This window comes from Amborella trichopoda, chromosome 9, assembly GCF_054954075.1.
Source record: "Amborella trichopoda isolate Santa Cruz 75 chromosome 9, AtrichopodaSantaCruz75HAP2 v2.0, whole genome shotgun sequence".
Classification (NCBI taxonomy): Eukaryota; Viridiplantae; Streptophyta; class Magnoliopsida; order Amborellales; family Amborellaceae; genus Amborella; species Amborella trichopoda.
This window is the reverse complement of record NC_142344.1, coordinates 51,863,493-51,880,302: the sequence shown is the minus strand read 5'-3', so window position 1 is coordinate 51,880,302 and position 16,810 is coordinate 51,863,493. Positions and strand designations below refer to the sequence as shown.

The 16,810-nt window shown below is 35.9% G+C and overlaps 1 protein-coding gene and 2 non-coding genes across 9 annotated transcripts in view; 2 read left to right on the top strand and 1 right to left on the bottom strand.

Annotated features, from left to right (window-relative positions):
* The first annotated feature begins 1,465 nt into the window (after positions 1–1,465).
* On the top strand, positions 1,466–1,553 carry TRNAM-CAU (transfer RNA methionine (anticodon CAU)). Its single transcript is given in 2 exon segments — positions 1,466–1,503; positions 1,518–1,553. It is a non-coding gene; the product is annotated as a tRNA-Met (tRNA).
* A 10-nt stretch (positions 1,554–1,563) lies between these two features.
* Positions 1,564–1,635, top strand: TRNAQ-CUG (transfer RNA glutamine (anticodon CUG)). Its single transcript has one exon. It is a non-coding gene; the product is annotated as a tRNA-Gln (tRNA).
* A 5,491-nt stretch (positions 1,636–7,126) lies between these two features.
* LOC18441610 (uncharacterized) overlaps positions 7,127–16,810 on the bottom strand; it is a 33,902-nt gene continuing 24,218 nt past the window's right edge. The window contains exons 11-20 of one of the 7 annotated variants that reach the window (XR_016040077.1): positions 14,848–14,932; positions 14,713–14,771; positions 14,474–14,543; positions 14,207–14,298; positions 13,722–13,784; positions 13,431–13,510; positions 9,878–10,162; positions 9,490–9,606; positions 8,136–8,288; positions 7,127–7,460 (exon numbers count right to left, since the gene is read on the bottom strand). Coding sequence is in view for 2 of the 7 variants with exons in the window: in XM_020671822.2 (XP_020527481.2) it covers positions 7,344–7,460; positions 8,136–8,288; positions 9,490–9,606; positions 9,878–10,162; positions 13,431–13,497; positions 13,722–13,784; positions 14,207–14,298; positions 14,474–14,543; positions 14,713–14,771; positions 14,848–14,932 (1,108 nt within the window). In the remaining 5 variants the exon portion in view is untranslated. Of the gene's footprint in view, positions 7,461–8,135; positions 8,398–9,489; positions 9,607–9,877; positions 10,163–13,430; positions 13,511–13,721; positions 13,785–14,206; positions 14,299–14,473; positions 14,544–14,712; positions 14,772–14,847; positions 14,933–16,810 lie in introns of all 7 variants that reach the window. The other 6 variants (XR_016040076.1, XR_016040075.1, XR_016040073.1 and 3 more) reach the window with 6 other exon arrangements.

Below are 16,810 nucleotides of genomic sequence, written 5' to 3'. Positions count from 1 at the left end.
GGTCATTATATTTTATCAAAAAATTATTTTTAATATTTTTTATAAGTGCGCCCCAATGAGATGATGTCACTTATCAAATTTCATATTCATACAATTTATATTTAAAAAAAAACTAAAAATAAAATACTTTGAGACGTCGGATCTAAGATCAAATGGTGAGTGGCTCTCTTGATCAAAAATGGACAGCCGGGTGGTAAGGGAAGCATAAATCGTCTATGTTGTAGGGGAAGTATAGAAACCTTTCCCAAAAAAAAAAAAAAGTATTGGGATACTTTTCTAACTTTGCATGTTACTTTGATATGGGTGCAGTTGGCCTACGGATGCATCTGTAGCGGTAGAGGTAAAGTGCACCATCAAATTGTATCATGGTATATAATTTGATGAAAAATGTTCTTAGGATTATCTCAAAAGCTATTTTTTATATCTAATTATAAAATTTTAAATTTAAAAAATGGTTAAAATCAAGTAGATTTATAAACATATGAAAATCTTGAAACTGAACGGTGCAGATAATATATTGTAAAATGCACTATTTCTAAGACTTCAAATCTTTTTATTTTTCATGTTCATACATCTCAATGTCGAGATGATCAACCAAAAGGTTTTTCAACATTAAAACTATATTTTCCAATGGATTTTTGAGATACATCCATAGTTCTACATTATAAGGTTGCATCCTTATATAAACTTTTTCCTTTTGATATATATGATTGTTTTGATATCTTATTTTTTTGGGAAGTATTTTTCGTATACCTTTTTTAAAGGAACTTATTAGTGAAATTTTTGTTGAAATTTTCTTTTAAATCAAGATTTTTAATTTACGGACATTATCAGTAAGCTTATCTTTAAATTAAAATTCAATAATATTAAGTTAATAAAGAAATAATGTTACAGTGAAGAAGTCTTTTTGAGACATAATTTTTGAAAAAAATATAAAAAGCAGGTTTATGTAAGTGCCGTTAAAAAAACACAAATTTTTGAAGGTCATTTGAAAAACTCATAGGTATTTCGAAAAAATCAGTTTTCGAAAAAATCTTGTTTTAAACATAAGACTTGTTGACTATGAGAAAGAGTATAATTTCGGTTTGGGGAAAGAGAGAGTATGGTTTCGGTTTGGGGGAAGAGAGAAGTACGATTTCGGTAGGGGAAGGGAGAGAATATGATTTCGGTTTGGGGAAGGGAGAGAATATGATTTCGGTTTGAAGAAGAGAATGATTTTCGTTTGGGAAAAGAGAGAGAGTATGACTTCGGTAAGGGGAAGAGAGAGAATATGATTCGGTTTTGGGGAACAGAGAGACTATGAATTCGATTTTGGAGGAAGAGAGAGGAAGTATGAATTCGGTTTTGAGAGAAGAGAGAGAAAGTATGAATTCTGTTTCGGGGAGAGAGAGAGTATCAATTCGGTTTTGGGGGGAAGAGAGAAAAATTGGATAAATTAGTTACAATGATAGAGTAAGGAACTAAGGGGGTGGTGGCGCAGTTGGCTAGCGCGTAGGTCTCATAGCTTCGTGAGAGTGATCCTGAGGTCGAGAGTTCGAGCCTCTCTCACCCCAATTTGCAGTTGGTTCCATGGTCTAGTGGTAAGGACATTGGACTCTGAATCCAGTAACCCGAGTTCAAATCTCGGTGGAACCTTCGTTTTTTTGCTTTTTTTCAAAAAGAGAAAAAAGTTCACACCCCATTTATTGTTTTTGTTTTTCTTTTGTAAGTTTCTACTTTTCATATCTAATTACATGCTCCATTTGGAGTGCGTTCCATGGTCTAGTGACATTGGACTTTTTAAATCCAGAAACCCGGGTTCAAATCTCGGTGGAACCTTCTTTTTTTAAGTTTTCAAGTATTCCAAAGAGAAAAAGGTTTATAGATTTCTCTTGTGAGATGTTTGTATGCTCCAATTCTACATCACACCCCTTTTTTTTTTTTTTTTCTTTTTGGAACGTTCTACTTTTCACATCTAATTACATGCTCCACTAGTAAATCAACTTCAATTTTTTTAGACAGCATGCTTTTCATATGAGATTGTCATCGATTGTAATATTTTTCAAATATTCAAAAGATAAATTTTTTTCTAGATTTCTCTTGTGAGAAGCTTTGTGTGCTCCAATTGTACATCACACCCCATTTATTGTTTCTTTTTTAAAGATCTATGTGATCTTTTATCGGAGAAAACATATTTATTTTTTTTTATTTTTTTTTTCACCTCTTTCTTTTGGCAAAAGATTACTTACAAGTGATCTTTATTATAATAATATAAATTTCAAAATAAAATCAACATAACAATAAAATTAAGATCTTAACAACTTGATGCTATTGAAACAACTATACACTATGCTTGAGAATAAAAGATAATATTACAAGAAACAAAAGGAAGAGTGTCGGAGATTACTTTAACCACGCTTATTACACCCCACACCTTGTCACCACCATCAGATGGCACAGAATCAACAGTCTAGCTTTAATCTCGAACCGGGAAAGCAAATTTCAACCAAACCACACCAATGGAACATGAACCCATTTGATCATAAACTCAAACCCTAAGTGAATTCTCTTAACAACCTAGTTTGAAAGAGATGGATTCTCTTTTTGGTAAACCCTAAAACCCTTAGTCATAAATCCATATTTGAGAAATAGAAAGAGAAGAACTGCATAACCTAAACACTTAGGTTCTTTCATAATGTGGGAAAGAGAGATCAAAAATGAGAGAGAGAAAGTTTCTTAAGAGAGAGAAATAGAAAGTAAAGTGTAGAGATTTTTTTGTAGAGACAATCCTTTTTTATAGGCATTGAATAAGATTAGGGTTTCTTAGGGTTTTCTTTAGTTTAAATCTTCTTGTGAGGTTGAACATAGACCGTCGATCAAGGGTGACTTGTGGGGTGAGAGATCTGAGTCATCCATTCCATAGATGGTTCATCAACATTATGGAAACTACATGAACCATTATCTCACTTTCCTAAACCATTTTCCCATCAATCGAAATTAAATAAATTAAATCTAATCAAAATATTATGTATACCATAAAATAACACAAGTCTACTCAATCTTTCCATAAAATCTTTCAAAGATATATCAAGTCAATATTTAGTCAATATCTTCCAACCATATGACCACATGCCATATCATCAAAAAATAGGAAAGAGAATAAGGGTGGGGTGTGCCACTCAAGGGAGGCACTCATGGGCCCCACCTTCTAAAAAATATGGCGGGCCCATGTGCATAATGAACCCCTATAATATTTTTATATATTTAAAATCAATAAAATGATTTTAGAATATTATTTGAATATTTAAATAATTATAAAATTAATATCTTTAATTTTATAAATCCAAAAATTATAAATAAAATGCCCAGGGGTTCATAAAAATTCAAATAATAATCTTAAAATAATTTCATCATAAAACAAATACAATTAAATTAATTTGATGGGAAAATGATCCATATGGTTTAAGAATCAACAATCATGGGGCACTCCACCTTCAACTGTGGACTACAGACTACACTTGCTTTAGCAGACCGACCCAGTGTTTTCCATGACCCACAGTCCAAGCAGGGACTCATTAGCGGATCATCACAGTTCGGCCCATGAGCCAAGGGATCGCAATCCCACTTTGTGGATTTCAGATCCTCCCTTAGAGACAAGTCAGGGTCACCAAGACCTTATGCGACCACAGCTCTGTGGCGCATAGGGATATCTCTCGCACATGCATAAGCTTCACCCTAAAATGTTGATTTCTGGTTTTTTCGAACGATTTCTCGATATGCATGCCGTGTGATGGTACATGGATGAGGTTTTGGCCCCTGTCTCTGTAGGCCACCATCACACATAAGGGTCACATAGTCCTTCGGCTCACTCATCCGGGCATATTCTCCGACCTCATCAAGGGCTAACCCATTAGAACCCTTCTCGGTTTGTTCTTTATGCCCAAGTAATATGGGTTTTTTCCAACCGACTGGCCTAGGTCGTCAAGCCAAGTCCAGTATCTGCAAACATCATTTGCTTAGTATGGCCCACGAAGGACCACACTCCCACGTAGTTCATATTCTATTATATCATTTCATTTTACTAGCACTCATAAGGCCTTTAAAGGCCACATGAACCCAACAATTACATGTTCCACTAGTAAATCATCGAAACTTAAATTTTTTTGGAAAGCATGCTTTTTTTATGAGATTGTCATTGTTTGCAATTAAAATAAATTAAAACCCATTGCAAAAGATAATTGTTTGATGAGATAGTCATTGATTATAATTAATAAAACCCCATTTCAAAGAACAATTTTTCGAAGCTCAAATGGAATCTGAAGAGATAAGGGGTTAATAAAAGAAAAAAAGTTTATACAAGGAGGTAACCTTATATTATATACGTAAAAGCCACAAGGAAAGATTGTTTTGGCGCTGATAACCCATCTAATTGATGATTTCGACTTTGAGATGTGTGAATATGAAATAAAATAAAATATTTCAAGTCCTAAAAAGAGTGGATCTTGCAATAGATTATTTGAACCGGTCAAATTCAAACTTTTCATGTGTTTATAGATATGCTTGATCTGTACCATATTTGAAACTTAATTTTATAATTAGGGATGGAAATAAATTTTCAAGTCATTATAAAGCTTTAACATCAAAACCATATCTTTCAACAAAATCTAAATCTACATCTCACTTTTATTGTTTAAGGTGGATACCTCAAGTAAACCTCACCCTAACTGGGAAAAGGGCCGGGTTGTGGTGGTAGCACCCCCACACCTTAATCACCATATTGTGGTCTCCATTTCTACTAACACCAACCCACTAACACGTTGAAGAATACTAACTCCTAAACCATTTGAAAAAATAGGTAGGGACCCTTCTTCCCTATTGAATTACTCAAAAAAACAAAAAAAATCACCCTAACAAAGAGTGGCAACGCATGCACGTGTACCCTTCTCCGCTTTAATGTGGCTCATACATGTCCAAAACCACTTGACCAAAGGATTAGTCCAACTACTTTTGCATGTTTATTTTCATGGGGAAGTAATATGACTTTAGTTGGGAAAGCATTTGTCAACATTCCCCAATTTTTTTCTTTTTTATTGGTAAAAAAAAAAAAAACATTGCCCAACTTTTTCCATTAGATGTACTTGGATGGGCAGTTCACAGTTGGGCACTGAACATGGTAAGGTATAGAAGCGCTTCTCGAGGCGGTATAAAAGCTGTGCACAAACTTTCCCTAGCCTCTAGAAAAGGACTTTCAATAATAAAAAAATGCCCTAGATATCAGTGTTTTCACCACCAGGTCACTTCAACTGCATAGTTCCCTCCGGTGTAAGAAAAATCATGCAGTTTAAATTCCAACTGTACGGATAGATCGGAATCGGCTATTAACCAGCTTTGATGACCGAATAATTTTAAAGAAATAAAAAAATTATATAAAATTTTAAAAAATAAAGGATTTTGTTTGTAATGTATTTTTAATATTTTTTATTTGAAAATTGTTTTGGCCACTAATAATTACTTTTATATTTTTTAATCTTTTTAAAAAGTAAAAAATATCTTTTATTTTTGCCAACTATTTCTCGTGAGACCCAACATTTAAATTATTTTTGGCAACATAAATTCTCATTGTTTTCTATCTTCGAACCCCTTAGACCCCTTTGACAATGTAATATAGACCTAAACAATTTGTAAAATGACTCTTTCATTTAATCAAAATCCCATTAACCCCTTAATGTATACCGTAAATCAAGAAACTGGAGGTCAAGTTGCTCAAAGGCTCCAGCCCAAGCATCTGGAAGTCAAGAAGTTGGAGATCACGTTAAACATCTTTATGGTTGCAGGAAACGACGAGTGCTCGAATTCAGAGTTTGCATTTGGCCCATTTGGTTTGCTTATCACTGTTCTTACACCACAGCAAAAACCACATTTAAAACTTCTAACACAATTTAAACAACCCCCATATACATCAATACAGAGGAAATCACAGCAGCATAACAACATTTAGATGGATTAAGGCAAGAAACCCATCATTAAAGAAAAAACTAGATGATCCCATACGGCTTTGCAATGAAAGAGGCAAAGTTTAGTTTATAGAGAATGTGAAAACATGATGAAAGAAAATTCTAAAAGAATAGCAGCTTAAAGAAAATTCTAAAAGAATAGCAGCAGCATAACAGAGAAAGTGACCACATACTACTATCCATGAGAGAAAGAGAGAGAGATGATGGGTGGATGGCTCTACGATTTGGACATTAGAGAGAGAGAGAAGAGAAAGACCATGGGAGGGTGGGTCTCTACGATTTGGGTATATTAAAGAGAGACGATAAGAGGATGGATCTATGTGATTTGGGTATTTGAGAGAGGAGAGATACGATTAGAGGGTGGGTCTATGCTATTTGGGTATTTGAGAGGAGAGGAGAGGAGAGAGCAACAAAAGATGGGTCTTTGCGATTTGGGTATTTGAAAGAGATGGGTCTTTGCGATTTGGGTATTTAAGAGAGAGAGCATAGGTTATTGGTTAAAGGTTATTGGTTAAAGAGACAAAAGGTTTTAATAAAAGTCATTTCATGAATTGTTGAGATCAATAATACATAGTTAAAAAGGTTAAAAGATAGAAAACATGAAGACTTTATATACCATAAAAGATAATATAAACTTATTTTTATTATTTATTATTTTTCAACTTCATTTGAATGTATTTTATTTAATCACGCATTAAATATGCTTTTCACATTTTATTAAAAAAAAATTGCATTTTTTTCATTTCTTTTAAACTTTTTTTGACCGCCCAAAACTTGTCTAGTTAGACCGGTTGAACTGGGCAGTTTACCGGCCTCATATCCTACTAACCGTTCCGGTTCGATTTTTCCTACCCTGATACCTTCATTCAATTTCCAATTTTACACATCCCTCTCTCACAGATTGACTCTCACCAAATTCGATTCTCTCAACGTCTTTGCTCTTCAACCGAGGAAAATAGCTCCTTCAACAAGGGAGAGAAGGTTTTTGTTTGCCTCTTTGAAATGCGGATGAAGGAACTAGACGAGGATCAGGCTACAACTACAGCCACCTGCACTGTTCATACAAATGGGAGGCACAAGTTGGATACGCCTTTTATTGAAAGCTTACCAAAAGCCCTAGTTCCTCCTCCATCTTGAATAAGGGTAATTTGGGAATTTTTATAAAAGTGGCTCAATAGCGGCCCTATACAGATTTGTCTTCTCACCCCCTCATATTTTGGGTTTGAATTCTCGAAACAAATCAATAATAATCTTAAGACACAATCCACGCATAACAAGTTCAATTTACCATTTTTTTTAAAGAAAAAAAGAACGTAATAACTTAAATTGTTATTGCACTACTAAACCGTATCAAGAACGGCAACCTGAGTAAACCTTTTCAGCAGAAACAACATCTGATTGCTTCTTCACTTCAGTAAGACACGCTTCAAGCTCTCTGTATTCCTCAGTACCCGAGAAGATCTCAGCCTGGAATACAACCAAACAAACTTATATGCATATATCATATACAAGATAAGAATCTCCAACTTTTCCAGGAATTCCGGTAGAATCAAGTCATCACCATCATCAAACTTGATTCGACCATCATTGCATGGAATTACTGGAAAACTAGGAGATTATGTACATTGATGGCAGAATCAAGTTCATTAGTTATATTAGTATGTAATACAAACACGTAGTGGCCCTAAACCCCGACTACTTAGTCTCTATATACTGGCAATACAGCTTGAAAAGTTGATGTTTCTTTGTTATGGCAATGCATGTCTGCACATGCATTCATTACAAAAATAGGTGAAAAAAAGTGGGCATGTGTGCGTGTGCATGCGAGAGAGAGAGAGGGCCTTATTTGTCCATCTTGATTACAACAAAGTTAGTTATGGGCTACATTGAGCGAAACCGAAGAAAAAAAAATTTGTGCCCATATTCATTGCTCTCGAGGACATTCCAAACATGTTAATTGCAATAAAAACCATCAGATTTCAGAAGCATAAGGAATATCTTTTTCCTTTGGAAAGCAAGACGCCAGCAATCCTCGACATCCTACTGCAAATTATTATGTAGTTCCATAAAGAAGTTTTTGGGCATCTCTCTCTCTCTCTGTGAGACAGAAAAACATACTGCAATTACCGGTGGGAATCTTACCTGCTTCACTGCATTTCTCAGATGCATCTCTGCTGTTGTCAGCTCTTTACAACTACCAGATGATGAGGCTATTTCCATGTATATCTTGCAAAGTTGCACAGAAGCGCGTGCAAATTTCTTAAACTTCTCCTCATTATGCCACAGATCAGATCCCTGAAAGAAACAGCCAAGGCTCTATTGGTTCCTTGGGCTCCGTCCAGTACCCACTTTGCATAAGGTAGGTCAATGGTTTGAAAAATGCAGTTCAGCAAATCACACTAACCTACAAATGTTTTCAGAAACGTAGGTTCTCATATAAGAAAAAAAACTACTTTTTGTAATATTACAATACATATATGAGCAAAACAGTATTTTTTGTTATATATTTTACTTTTTGTAATAATATATATATATATATATATATATATATATAGAAAGACTTAAAAACGCCTATGGGCGAATTTGAAAAGTGTTTCACCCTGCAATAGACATAGCATGTCCGTTGCGGTTTATACTGAAAAACTGCAACGGCTCTACAACACCCGTGGCGTAATCCCATGTTTTTTTGCATGAAAAAACCCTGCAACGGACATGCTATATCCATGACGGTCTTTTAATCCACGCTGTCCAAAAAAATCGGACGGCGCCAAGCTTATGGGCAAAAATACTGTTCATTTTTTCCCATAGGCATTGTGTAGTCTCTCCCATATATATATACACAATGAGATCATTGTACTTTTGATAGGAGATCACAATCATCATTGATAGTTAGATTTAAAATTCTGTGGGGATGTATCATTGCTTGGGCACAAGTCCAAAATAAAATTTCTCGAATGTTGTAACCCACTTTCATCTATTGGATTCCACATCCAATGGTTAAAAGTGATTGTGACCTCCTTTTACAAAAATAAACGGTCTCAAAGTATACAATTTCATATATACAAGAACCATGAGTTTCTCAATCTACAGGTACGAAAACCAGTCTTACTATGTGTATTGTGTGACAATAGTCTCCGCATGACCAAGATGAATTCCCATTTTACAGCCACAAACATATAATGCAGGGGCAGTACCACATTCCAAGGGACTAAAGAAAACTCCTAGCAATTTCGTCTTCAATAACTACTTTAATGCACGGTTTCTACTCTCTCGACCTACATCCATTTCAATGGACAGTGATGACCTTGTGGACTACGGCTGCTCCATAGTTCAATGGATTCTAGTATAGTTTCCCATTATGTAACACTCTATCCGATGCAACAGCATGCTGCATCTTTCTATTATCTTCGATTGTTTCCTTCTGTTTCAATGGGGTTTGAAAGCAACAGTCCAATATCAAATGTACATATTTGCATAGCATATTTTAGAGCAAAACCTGATATGATCTAACTTGCTTCAAGAGTGCTTCAGAACACATGGTAACATCCCCCCTAATTCTGTGCCAACGAGCATATAGGCCCCATATTTCTCCTCCTCCATTACTCCGAATAACCTGCAAAAAGAAGGATATAGAAATAATGTCATGAAACATATTAAATAGATTGTCAATGTAAATAAAGATTCTACGGTAAAGAAATGAATGACAGAGCAGAGCTGGAAATGCATAATAAATTTAAGACCTGCAAAAGAGGCAACAAAAAGGAAATTTGCTCTGAGCAGATGCAGGGTATAAGAAGAGGTCTTGGACTGTGCAACTAAGATGTCTTTTTCCATAAATTTGTGAGAATATATTTTATAAGAAAAGTAAATTATCATTCCCATACCTGCTGCAAAACTTTTCCAAGCATATCCAGCATGTGGTCTGTTATCCTTGTACTTGAGTTACTAGAATCCACATGTCTTGAATCATTTGCACATTCACCAGACGGCTCCTGATCAGTTTCAATAGTGGATGCATGAGCTTTAGTTGAGTGAGCATCAAGAGTCGGCTGGGATGTTCTTGCTTCCATCTCCAACATCAGTCTTTCTAGCAAGTCCACATCCACTCGTTTGTTGCCAGTCAGATCCAACACAGTTTTGGTAGCTTCTATGGCCTGCAGAAAGTCCTTCTATAACATGACCATAAGTTGGCTTAAGTTTCAACATAGAATATGAAAATGGTGCACCTCATTTCAAGTAACGAAGACAGCATAATATGTAAAGCATGAGTTTCCTTTGTGCCTATCGCCACGTATGTATTCATTATGATATGGGCCTGTCTGGATTACAACTAATTCTATCATAGTTGGCTTACTATATCCCGTATAAATTTTTTTTGTTCGCTGTTCGGCAGGTAGTAGTACTACTATACACAAATCTATCAATTATGTTATATGTTGTTTGGATGAGGTCGCGGGAGAGAAAAGAGAGAGAGAGAGAGAGAGAGAGAGAGAGAGAATCATCCCCTCTCTCAATCGTACAGCCCCAATACCCAAACCTTTGTCCACCATGATCAACATGCAGTCCGGTATGAATTTGCATCACAACACCAGTAATTGATCAAAGCCCCAATTTGCCAAAATCCTAGAAAACTTTGAAAATTTCCTCAGAGAATAGCACTTCCTCTCAGTTTTCTGACCCCATTGAAAACACCAAGAACTCATCTTCCAAAAAGTATCTGAAACAGCCAGCAAGTGAAGACCTTGGCAGTGTCTCTCTAGTTTTCTACGGTTTTCTTCCACTGTTTTCTACCATTTTCTACTCTGCAACAACGACGGGAGGAAGGCGGTCATTAGATAAGTGAAATAGTTCACAAGCTTCTGTCTCAACAAAGCATAGAATCAGTGGTTCCTGTTACTGAACAAGCAATGGCACCTTCTTCAGGAGTATCCACCACCATTTCATCATTTTCTTTAGAAGATGGGAGAGACCAAACCCTTTGGTTTTGTCCTCCTAGAACAAGACTGAGGCTATGGGGTTGGGGCAATCTTCATAACATCTCAGGGACTGGAAATTTGTCAGAAGTGGAAGAAGAGTAGTGAGAGAGAGTAAAGATAACCTTTTTCTTGTGTTGGAAAAATGATAGTGCAGTTATTCATTTGAAAGATAAAAGAGCACATTTCTCAGTGGTATAGGGTTTCATGGGAAATGGCGTAAAAGCCTATCTTGATTATTTTTGTAGGCACACCATCGAACAATATAAAAGTACACTGGATAACAAGATCAGGGTTATCAGGAGTATTTTACGTCCATAACCTTTAGCCCTGGGCATATGGCACAACCAAGAAGGGTTTGAAGTGGGTCATCCCTTGTTGAGGTCGGAGAAATGCTCAGGAATCATGTTTGTAGGAGAGTGTGCGTTTATAGGCCTGTGAAAGCAAAGGCTAAATCTTCAACAAACTTCCGCATGGCATGTACACATGACAACCGCATGAAAAACAGGTCTTTAAAGGGCTACCTGTACATGTGCATTGAAAGAGCCCCTTTTGCACTATGGTGACAAGTATTAGACTTGCTCTTAAAGGGAGGACTGAAATCCACATTCCAGGACTATGGTCACACTGGTTATTATCCAACTTTGACAAATCAATCATGAGCCCCTGCAAAGAGACTATGGGTCATAGGACTTTGTTGGGTTGCATAAGAGAACAGTTATGAATCATGGTTTCTGGCGTAAGTGGAATGCCTTTATTATCACTAATTTTGACCCATTGGTACCAATCCACTCATAGTATATTTTATTTTGGTATTAAAAATATTTTTTATTTTTAAATACTTTGTTTTAAATTTTAAAATATTATTTCTGGTGTAATTTTCACAAAAAGGTATTTCTGAAATTTCATAACTTTAAAAATAACACATGTGGGACCAATAATCCAACCTCACTGTGGGACCACATGCACCCATGCTCGATTTCTTGTAAAGCATTTTTGGCCACCCCACCTTTTAAGCAAAAGGGGGGCAACACCATTATTTGAGGAACAGTGGGGTCACATCCTCTTTTAATATTTTATATTGTTTAAACCTTTTAAAGAAAAAGGTGACGTGCCACCTTCTTAGGAAGAAAGGGGCACGAATGTAAGAGGATAAAGTTCCTAATCTTTCCACCCAAAATCATGATGGCAGATTTTTTGGATGGATGGCTCTAATTAATCTCTTATCCACCACAAATTTTCTATTTATCCTAAAAGGTTTAGCTGAAAATTTGATGATATAATATGAGAATGATTCTTATTCAAACTAGGAGAATGAATCATATTCAAACTAGGAGATAGATTTCTTCTAGATTTCTTTCTATTTAAAAACCAAGTTTGACCATGTTTCAAACCATCATAAGATATTTTCTCTCTCCCAAAGATCATCTCTCTCTCTCTCTCTCTCTCTCTCTCTCATGCAGTAAAATTAGGAGAGACCTTTTTCTCTCTATCTCACGCTACAATTCTCTCCCCCCTCTATTCTTTCCTCCACACACTAAAAAGGAGAGATCTTTTCTTCATGCCACCTTCTCTCTCCTCTCTTTTTTCTATTCACGCCACCCGCTCTTTTAACCAAAGAGAGGTACGCCACCCTCTATGTCTCTTCTATATTTTGTCTTAAAAGAAAAATAGAGGTGGCCTTTCTTGGAGAAACACTAGATAAAGGGTTTGCTGTATTTTTAAGGAAAAAGAGAGAAGCTTACTTTAAAGAAAGATCAACTCCCAAGATTAACCCTAGTTTGTCTCCATAGGGTTTGTAAAAACCCCTGTTTATTTTTTAGCTCTCTAAAACCCTAGAGAAAGAAGTATTACCTATAAAGCTTCCTTATCTTAGAATTTCCAGCAAAAACTTAAGGAGTAAAAGTGCGCCATTGGTCATGGAATCGGGTGTGAAGTGTACTAAGTCCAGGTAGGGTAACTCCAAGCATCTTCCAATAAGTCTTCCCATTAGTTTTTATTTATTTTCAATATTATTTTCTATTTTCTATAAATTTTCAAGAACTTATTTAGTGCTAAGAATTGTAATAAAAGTTAAAATAAAGTCCCTGGATAATTTCATATAGAAGACTTTTGAATTCAAATTCATATAGAAGATAAGGTCTCCACCATCCACAAAAGGATCACTACAAAAAATGCTACATATGAAAGATTCTTCAGTTCACGATGTCCTGAAATGACGTTTTAACATAAATGATAGAATGCTCCAAAATTAGCAGGTACAAGTAGTGTTCATTTATTAAAAAGGTGAGTGTTTATAAAAGATGAACATTTCCACAAAATAAACTAAAAACTATATCTCTAAAATAAATAAAGGATGACAACTGGATACAACTAACAATTTGTTCACACGAGAAAAAGGTCCCTATACAAATTTCTTTAGGATGCCAAAATTTTAATAGTGAAAGGCACTTATCAACTTCACCTGGCTACAGTTGCAAACATCCATTGCAACACGGCCATAGTTCTCCCACATCTGCCAGCTAGTCCGCCTGCCAAGTAACTCTGTCATCGTCGGAACAAAGTGAAACAATGGCACACACCACATTAAAACCATGCCACATACACCACATTATCATGCAACCTAAACAGCAGAGAGTTACAGAGCATAATGCAGGCACACATATTTGCGACTTCTTGTAGTAGTAATTTCATGAAAAATACCTTCAGAAATATAAAGTAGAAAATCAATCCTATTTAGATATTACTGGAATACCTGAACTTCAAAGCCTCCTTGAAGGCAATGAAAGACTCCTTACTCCTGTTCTTGACCATATGCCTGCAAGAGACACCATAGTCGACCTTCAAATCTATAAGAATGACTGCAAGAAATGTACAAAACTTAATTGACCTCACATAATCAATTCAATGCATATTGTACGTGATCCATATTTCCACCTAAATCTGATCAGTGGCAATCACAGTCTCCATAACTTTCATAAAAAGTGAGGCTCAGAAGAAAGAAAAAGATTAACATTTTTAATAAATTTAAATTTATGAGTGAGATGAATGAAAAGAACAGAGAGATATGATAAAAGGGAATCTTCTAGGGTACATACACTACAAAGAACTAATAAAGCATACGAGACAAACTTTTTCTCTAAAGTATAAAAAATTCTAAAAAAAATTAGGTAAACTGGATATAATAGACGTTCGAACAAAAGAGATAAAAAAACTATGAGAAGTTCAAGAATCACATACAAACAAGCAAGATTGTTCCATGCCTCCCCATTTTCAGGATCAAGTTGAACAGCACGAGTTGATGCATCTATAGCCTTATCAAATTCACGAGCCTGCACTGCCCAACAAACTGAATAACTCATTCAAAAGATATATATCCTCCAGCATACTAGGTATGAAACATCACCAATCTAGGTATCAAAATATGCATACCCTACTCCAATTTTGTACGTCTTCTCAAATTAAGAAAAAAAAAAATAGAATATAGCCGGGAAAAAGAGGAATAACCTTCAAAGCAGCCGAACCAAGGGCAAACCAACCATCTGGATACAGAGAATTCAAGGCCAGTGCAGCTTCCCTAACGATTAGTAAGTGATGGATCATTAGTTTCACTCATGCTCCAATAAGAAATTGAAAAGAAACAGGTCATGGTAGAAATGTGGGAAAATAAGGCATCCAAGTGGAAATTCAACATAGCACATGAAGGACAAGCAATGACATTGAAATCCAAGTTTGGAAAGAGATACCAATGTCTTATGGCATTCTCATAGTCCGCCCTATTGTATGCACTTCTAGCCAGCGATCTCTGTCAAGGAAGCATAGTCAGCATGTAATTAGCGTGAAAGAAAAAATATTGGGCCCGTGAAAGGTCAATGACTTACCTGAGCTCGTGCTGACTTGTTTTTTGAAACTTCTAATGCTTTGATGTAGTTGACATCATTGTTTGTGACATCACCCAGAGAACACCTAGAGGAGAGTGATACTCAAGTAAAATTCTTCTATCATAGTTTATAAATAAAGCGCACACAAAATATGTGCAGATAAACTTCCAAAGAATAATCAAACAAGGTTCATGTATAAATTTTGATCATATAGGGAAGCCAACAGCAATTGACAAATGATGACTACTGATATCATGCAACATGAAGCTCAATCCAGCTAGCCTGAGAAGAGTTGATGGCAGTTGTACATGCTTACTGAAAGATCCATATACATAAGGAGCAGGAATATAAGACACTATTACATGCCATACACATACAAAGAGAATGCATATTTATGCCACATCTTCCTGTGCATAAAGAAAGCTATAACAAAATCACCTTCACAGTGATGAACTGATATGACTAAGTGATGAGCAGCAGCACCAGTCGCAAATAAGACAGGAAAACCACAAGTATTTACATGAAGTTACATCAGACATGATTTTTATTTAAGCAATACAACAGACATCAGACCTCTACGACACATTTGAAACCAAGTTTTCATCACCAAACTCCACTGATCAAAGTTAACAAGCATCAATAGGTTATTAATTCCCTTTAAGGTAGACGCAACATATATTCTTCAAAGCATCCTCCACTTAGGACAATGGAAATCTGTCAGTCGGAGAAAGAAATGTTGACAAGTTTCCCAATAAAACGCACATTGCTTTAACAGAACCACCTTTGGATGGCAAAAGTTTGAATTTTTACAGCACCGCTTTTTCTAACTTGTCCAAGCCGAAGTACAACAGTCATCATCATCATCATTTTAGCCTTTTCCCAATTAAATTGGGGTCGGCTACATGAATCCTGGTTCTCCATTATGCTCCATTAAAAGCCATATCCAAGCCGCAGTACGACAGTCAAAGGGTTAAAAATCCATGAACACTTTAGCATCACACAGAAGTCATTTAGTTCATTATAATCAACCTAAGTTTGGAGCCCCATCCACCCGGACCTACACTAGTGAACCTATGCCAAGACAGGATAATTACTTTCTCATTTCTACCCCTATGTATGAGCTGGAATGAGTCTCAAAGAAGCGTGACCCAAAATTTCATCTGGACACATATATAAGCCTCCACATGGAAAAGGGGCCGAGCGACTAACCCAACAGATCGTATAAGTCACCTGCCACCATGGGGAAATAGAAAAATATGGCACAAAATCCTAAGTCCACTTAAAAAAACTCTCTTGCTACCTCCTTCATGAAATTTGAAACTCCAGAAACTCCAGTGTAGGGTAGCCTATGACAGCCTTCTCAAATACACCTACTGCAATCCTGCTCATTACAAAGAGCCTAGCTAGGTTTGGGTTTCCAAAGGAGCTCCCATCAAAATCAGCACCATAACTCCATAGGCCTACAACAAGGCTTCACTACATACAGTAGTAGTTCACAATTCAGTTACTTTAACTTAGTAGGTTATGGGACTCGGCCGAGTTGCCCCGAGTTGTATGCATAACTCAAGGTACATAAAAGAATTAAAAGTAATTCCTAAAATAGTAAATAATAGGGGAATGTTATTTAATTTTTTTCTATATAATCTGGATGTTTTTGGTAAAAAATGGTGAGTGTCCTTTCTTGCACTGATCCCTATTTTTATATTTTCCTAGTTTTTTGATTTTTTTTTAAAATAACCTCAACTATAAACCAGTTTTTTAAGATCCATTTTTTCTATATTTTTCTAAGCTTATTGGACTTTTTAAGGTTTGTATTCATTTTATTTTACTTTTTCCTACATTCATTTTATTTTTCATATGTTTCTATTATTTAAATATTTCTAGGGCTTTTTGGCCCCTAGACTCGACCAAGTCACTCGCCGCAGCGAAGGGCCGAGTACCTTTGACGAGGCGAGTCCCGTAA